Below are 7,736 nucleotides of genomic sequence, written 5' to 3'. Positions count from 1 at the left end.
ATTTAAGATGCGCTTAGAAGTATGAAAGTGAGAAAAAGGAGCACATCTTAGTTTTGGTGTCTTGGACAACCTAGATTGAAAAAGTTCCTTCAAAGTTACAAGACACATTTACACAATTAGGTGTCCTTTGGTTTCCAACACAAGTTGGAGCCTTGGGATGAGTTTCAGAACAAGTGACTTTAGGTACCCACATCATTACCCCTTTAGGAACTTCAACTCTCCAAATATGGCAATGAGATGTGGTGTGGCCACTTATACCACAATAATGACACCTAATTGTTGGAACATAAGTTTTTCTATGAAACTTGTTTTTCCTCACATAAGAGTATTTAGTGTAAGGTCTTTTAAAAGGGGTTCTTTCATCTTTTGAATTCATAGAAAAAGTTATGGTTCCCTTAGAGACACGTTCTAGCTTCTTATTGAGAGAATTTATCTCTTCATGAAGACTAGGGCAAATCTCACAACTAGCAAAGTCCATCCAATTATCATATTTGGGTGACTTTGTCTTAGGCGACTCAATTGTGGGACTTACAATTTTCTCACTAACAAGTAAAGCATGCTCATCTCTTAAACTTTCAAATGCTTCCTTAAGTTTAGAAATATCGGATTCTAATTTCAAAATAGTTTTCTTTTGAGCCATTAGTTTCTCAAAAGCATTTAGAGATTCAACATGCATTTCTTCAATAGAATCTTGTAAGTCCTTATAAGTGGGTTTGAAATTGGAGTAAGAATCGGAGTCAGAGTCGGAGAAGATTACCTCATTTTTAGCTTTCTTCATTTGACCCATGAAGCATCGGTCTTATTCATCCTTGTTTTCGGTGTCACTAGTATTGGAGGTAACTTCATCTTCTTCCCAGACAATGTAGGCTTTTCTTCCTCTTGAGTTTTGATTGAATCCAAATCTCCTTCTTTCTTTAGAAAATTCCGGACATTCATTTTTATAGTGGCCTACTTTTCTGCAACCATAGCAAGTAAAAACTTTCTCATCACTATCCGATTCTTTTCCTTTTCTTGAGGACTTTCTAAAGTTCACTAGATTCTTGTCAATGTTCTTTAACCCATTCCTTTTAATGTAACGGTTGTACCTCCTAACAAACAAGCTCATTTCCTCTTCATTTATAGTATCGTCATCGTATTCATTATCATTTTAAACCGAAGAGGTAGAGATGGACGAGGTGGTGTTGAAAGCAATGGACTTCCTTTCCTTCTTCTTAGAGTCATCCTCATTTGACTTGAAGCGATTGATCTCATACTCATGTTCCTTTAATTTGCCAAAGAGTGTGATCATACTAAGAACATTGAGATTTTGTGATTCCTTGATAGTGGCAACCTTGGGCTGCCATTCCTTTGTCTTACATCTCAAAATTTTATTAGTGCAATCTTGGATTGAAATTGTTTTACCAAGTTTTTGCAACTTGTTTACAATATGTGTAAATCTCATTTGTATGGAGGAGATGGTTTCACCATCTTTCATGCAAAAAAGCTCATTTTGTTGCACAAGGGTATTAATTTTTGATTGTTTCACTTCATCGGTTCCTTCGTGAAGGGTTTCCAATGCATCCCACATATCTTTAGAGGTCTTACAATGAGATACTTAATGATACTCATTTACCCCAAGAGAGGATATGAGGATATTCCGTGCCTTCAAATCGTATTGGACCTTCTTTTTGTCATCATCACTCCGATCGGCTATTAGCTTATCTTATGCTACACCGTTGGCAACAACTTGCAGTTGAAACCGCCTGTTGGCCACGACGTCCCACACATCCATATCCACCGATTGGATGTGAACTCTCATGCATTCATTCCAATAGTCGTAATTTTCGCCATCGAAACTAGGATCACTATTATACACCCACGTGGGCTCCTTACTAGCCATATGGATCAACTCTTCCGGTAGTTAGCCGTATGAAGATACCAAGCTCTATGATACCACTTGTTGGTCTATATGGCTAGATGGTTACCAAGCTAGAAGTGGGGGGTGTGAATAGCTTTTTAAAAGATTTTCCGAAGATTTGTTAAAAATGGATTTTAATGAAATTGACTATTGGAAATTTGCTTGAAATATCACAATCAATAAATAACCAGTAGCAAACATATGTGGAATAAGATTTTATCGAATTGAGAGATTCACGATACAAATCTTTTAACACAATCAATTATTAATAATCCTTGAACAAGGTACAAAACAATACACAATTTCAAACCAAACATATGAACAAAAATATTATGCTATCAATTCAAAAACACAATGCAAGTGTAATTGAAGAATTGAATAGACTTTGCAATCAATTGATCTAAGAAAATTATATGAAACCTGTTGGAGTAAGCCCTAATATCCAATCAAAATTGATTGGGTTTGGCTTTGTGTCATGATATTGATATAAATATATATTGTGAATATATATAATAATAAGCCATTTCTTTATTGATTTTGTTATGTTTCAAAATAATAAAGTCCCTAGAATAGATAGTTCATGTAATGGAATATTAAGTGTGACTTAATCATGAGATTACATTATCATAAAGAACGCTATTCTTAAATGTATCCGTAGTCAAAGCTTTAATATGAATAAAGGATAATAATAATAAAGCGTTGAGACTATTATGTATGTAGACTGATGACCGCATCTCATGGGTCATAGATATGAGATATTAAGTCTATACATAGGTATAAATATTAGGAGTAATATTTATACTGGATTGACCCACCGTGAGAATACTACATAGTAAGTTATGCAATTGTCATAAGATATTCTCATAGTGATAATAGTGTATATCGCTCTTAGACCTGAAACAACCATGATCCCTAGATGTGGACTCAAGTGCTTTGTTGCCATTCTAACGTTGTCTGTAAAAGAATAACCATAACGTTGGTTGATGGGTACTTGATGAAGCATGCTGAGGGACATGAGTGTCCTAGATGGGATTTGTCCCTCCTCATAAACGGGAGATATATCTTTAGGCCTCTTGATGAAATATGACTGTAAAACTGCATGGCCATGCCGACCTAAGTCAATATAAGATATTGGACTTGTTCGTTATTCAGTATATTTCGGAATCAAGGAATATAAACATTGATCTATACAAGGGTGACAATATCTATGCCTTGGGATCAATAAAGATATCGAGACTAAGGAGTAAGTGTACACATGAGTATTATCATGGAAAGGTTTCGTCAGATCACTTGACATTCTTGTCACTTGGGTAGCAATGATGTGTTTCTAGATACCGCTCATTGTTTATAATATTAAATGTTAGATTTAATATTATTGCCAACGTGACTAGAACCTAAAGGGTCACACACAAAGAACAGTCAAAAGAGAAATATATAAGTATGACTTATATAAGGGGTGCGTTTAGTAAATAACGCTAATTAGTTAGCAAAATTACTAAACTCGTTGTTGGGCTTACGGAAGCCCAATAGTGACTTCTGACTTGCAGAGCACACTAGAAGTTCTATAAATAGAACTCTAGTGCTGAAGTTTTTGGTTACACGTTTTTGGAGCAACCCTTCTTCTCTGCACTTCCCATTCATTGGCTAGCACCGAGTTTTGGAGGAGCACTGTTCGTGTGGACTTGCTAGAGGCTTTGCTGCTTGCTGCTTGCTTGGCTGTGATCGAGATTCCAGTTTCCAGTTTCCAACGTTCAGATTCCAAACTTCAAGGTAACAATCGAATCACTGATTCATGTTTGAATTTCGTAATGATCCAAGGAAAGAAAATCGAAATTCTTCTTCTTCTTCTTCTTCTTCCGCTGTGTATGATATCTTTCGATTTTCCTTCAGTGGTATCAGAGCCAATTACGAAACACTGAATCGGATTGCTTTGTTATTGCTTTATGTTTTAATATGATTAAACATTTTGAATCGGAATTAAATAATAAAGAGAATTAAAATTGGCATCGTATCATGTTTTCTGTGCATGGCTTTTCGATTTGTTTGATGTTTCAGAAACCGTTTCTGGTGAAGTAACGACATATCGATTATACATATCGACGGGAACATGATTGGAAACAAATCAAATTAGATTATCTTTTAAAATTGTTTTAAGAGATAATAATATTTTCGCAAATATTTGATTTGCTAATATTTTGATATTCTATAAGGAATTAATTTGGAATGCAAATCCATTAATAAAATAGAATATTAAGTGTTAATATTTTATTATTTAAATTTAAATATTAATTAAAATTGATTGATCAATATCATATATGTGATATATGATTTTAATACAACATCATTATATGTGATATATTGATGATATCATTCGTTCAATAGGTTTTATATAATTGATTGTGAATTTGTAGTCAACTCGTGAGATTGAGCTTCGAATACCGATTCTGGTGAAGCATCAAAGATCCAGTTGTCCATACTGAACAAACAATTGTTAAAACTATTGATGTTTGATTGTTGTATTGGGATACCTAACTATACAAGCGTTGTATTATTATGGTTGTATCATTCGATCAATTGTTTTCAAAGAGATTGTTGTGAATTTGAACAATTCGTGAGAGTGAGCTTCAATATCCGAATCTGGTGAAGCATCATAGATCCGGTTATTCATGCTGAACAAACAATCCTTGAAAATATTTATGTTTAATTAATTTATTTAATTGGAGAAAGGTAGTAAATTTAAAAGATCATGATTTTGAAAGAGTTTCAATATCAGATATGATTTTTGAATTTGGTAATAAAATATTTGCTTAATTTTAGCCCTGTAATTTGTTTTGGAAACAAATTGATTGCCTAAATAAAGCATATTTAATTATAATAATTATTGAGTGTCAATATTACTATAATTAAGTAAATAAAAAATTCTACCTTTTGGATTGTTTTTCAAAAGTTGTTTGAAAGGTAATAAACGATCCTAAATTGATAGTTAATTTGTTTTTCAAAAGTTGTTTGAAAGGTAATAAACGATCCTAAATTGATAGTTAATTTAAAAGATCATGATTTGAAATAGTTTCAATGTCATATATGATCTTTTGAAATTATTTAATCGATTTGCATGACTTTAACTTGATTTGTTTATAATTTAAAAGAATCATGATTTGAAAGAGTTTCAATATCATATATGATCTTTTGGATTTGATCATAATATTTGCCGAAACGATTTGGGTGTTCATAAACGTGTCAAGTGTTGATGCGAAATACGCAATCTAGAATATTTTGGAACACAATCTGAGATATTTTGGTATGCAATCTAATATATTTTAGTACTTGATCTGAAATATATTTTGGTACATAATATAATATATTTTGGTACTCAATGAAATATATTTTGATACATAATATGAGATATTTTTGTACTTAATATAATATATTTTTGTACTCAATATAATATATTTTGGTACTCAATTAAACCCCCAGCTAATCTGCGTAGTGTGATCATATGTCAAATTTTAATTTAATTTATTTAATTATAAGGTATAATTAATAATAATAAAAGTGTGTTTGTTATTATTATCATGTGAATGATTATGGCCCTAGTCCTTTTATTTTATTTCTTTTGGATATTAAAATACGGCCTGCGTGTCGTGCCTCTCTCTTATATCTCTATTGTACATTCTCTTCTCATCCACTCCCTCGTATGTAAAACGAGTTTCTTTCATATGTAATGTAAATAGAATGCAAAGAAGTAATAGGGCTCATGACGTTAGGATAGTCCTGGAGGTCAAGCTTGGAGAAGCAAGGTCGTTTCTAGGATTAGTTTAGATTCTCTCATTGGCTTGAGAGAGTCATAGCGTTAGGATGGCCATAATCATGTCACTTTTATTATTGTATAATCGTTATGCATGTTATGATTGGAGTGCGAATATATATGATATATAAGCCGTGGTGAGGTGAGATCAAACTTAATAAAAATCCTTCAATTCAAAATATTAAGTTTAATGCTTTCCAAAAGTTTAACACCCTTCAAGACTAATATCGAAATGTGTAGGTTTCGCCTCCGCGAGGTGCACTTTATATACTAGTAAGTTGCGGTGCGGTAATCCAATTTACCCAAGTGTTATTCTTTTGGGTTTAATTTAACTAAATTAATTTTAATAAGATTAAAATAAATTTAGAAGCAATGTTTGGGAACATCTATATGATAGATTAGAGTAAGGAGTTATTCACTCAAATGATTTGAAAGCTGTATGAGATACAATTGGAAGGAGTTCCTACCTAAATAACTGAGTTTTGAGTACAGCCCCCATTGACTTAAAGCAAGGTGAAATATGGATTTCAACCCACTAGAAAATCTTCCAACGGGATTTTCCGAAGCAAGTGTTTTGAAGGTCATTTGATTTGAGTAAAATAGTGGGAGCGTATTTAATTAAACACCTATTTAAATATGTTTTAAATCATGATACATTTATTTTATTTATTTTCTGTATTTAGAATTTCTTTAGCATATAAATTTTATTATACTGTTAAAAGTTCTTATGAAGAACAAAATTTTCAGAAAAGAGTTTCTGAATTGGTACAAAATTTAAGAATTGTTCTTAAGAATGAGAAAAACTGTATATTCTCGAGCAGTTATTTCCTAGCAACTTTCTATGTCTATATTTGAAAAACAACGCTTATTAGAAGCATTGGGTCAAATGAGTAGATATAGGATATGTCATAGTGGTAACGACGATGGAGAATGATATGATCATTCAACCTCAATGTTATAAATGGAATAGTTTAAGCCTATCAAGTAGATGTACATGGATAAGAATAAAATTCAAATTCTGTTTTTCTACCTTTGAAAGGTTAAACACGGTTGCAAAAAGGAGAAGCAATTATTTCAAAAGTTGAAAAACAAAAATTGCTCGTAGTTTTGAAAGGGTCAAAATATAAAAAAGAAGTAAGACTTCTTATTTACCCATATAGTTATAGAAAGTTAAATTTCTACTTCTTCATCATAAGTATATGATACTTGATGATTAATCTCATATTTGTTGAAATATAGAGAGTTTTAAAGAAGCAGAACATTAACTATAAGTGAAGTTCACCTACGTCTGGAATGGAAAAAATTGTTTCATTGACTATAATAGCTTATGCTTGGACTTAAACTTAACTTTATATGGAACCAAATAATTGTTATTAAATTCCATATAAAATAGAAACATTAAATCATAAATCTTGTATTGACGAGAGAAGGATTATGTAGTTGAATGATAGACAAATATTGTCCTATTGTCCTAATAATGTTTTCTATACAATGTGCTGATCAAGTAATGGATTTGAGTTCCATGATCTTGATAAGCTAGTCTATAACATATGAGAAAAGAATCAAATGAGATTTGAACCTTTTGTATATCATTGACATCACTGTTTAGTACAAACAAGTGTCATTCACATTTCCAAAATCCATGGATATGGACTATTGGACTCATTTGGTTTTATATCATTTGAAGGATGTGAGTTCCACCTTTCAAAATAGATTAGTATACCGGTAAAGGTGAAAAGGACACATAATCTATTTGAGTTGATATACATATGAGATGTATATGGAGCACTAAACATATTTGCTGGATATTTTATTTCTCTTACTTCATCTAACATTACTAATTAATAGTATATGAGAAAAGTGTATTTGACACAATTCAAGAAATCTTTGAAATTGTTCGAAGAGTTTAACAATGAAGTAAAAGAAATAGGTTTGAAAAGTATAAAGACCATATGAGTAAGTCGTGATGGTAAATGCTTGATTAATGAGTATAATTATTATTTATATCGCTTCATGTTTGACATGAATCGATCT

General features: G+C 31.8%; 1 protein-coding gene across 1 annotated transcript; it reads right to left on the bottom strand.

Annotated features, from left to right (window-relative positions):
- Positions 1–1,147: 1,147 nt before the first annotated feature.
- Positions 1,148–1,567, bottom strand: LOC146916224 (uncharacterized). Its single transcript, XM_085721580.1, has one exon. It carries the CDS (start codon positions 1,565–1,567, stop codon positions 1,148–1,150), a length of 420 nt encoding a protein of 139 aa, XP_085577706.1.
- Between the last annotated feature and the right edge of the window lie 6,169 nt (positions 1,568–7,736).

The sequence above is a fragment of the Medicago sativa genome, chromosome 6 (assembly GCF_051527215.1).
Source record: "Medicago sativa cultivar Bolivia chromosome 6, Bolivia_mono, whole genome shotgun sequence".
Lineage (NCBI taxonomy): Eukaryota > Viridiplantae > Streptophyta > Magnoliopsida > Fabales > Fabaceae > Medicago > Medicago sativa.
The sequence above is the reverse complement of the archived record's forward strand: the minus strand, read 5'-3'. Positions and strand labels throughout refer to the sequence as shown.

Coding starts and splice junctions, on each gene's coding strand:
- LOC146916224 (XM_085721580.1), bottom strand. CDS start 1,567: ATGTGGGATGCATTGGAAACCCTTCACGAAGGAACCGATGAAGTGAAA.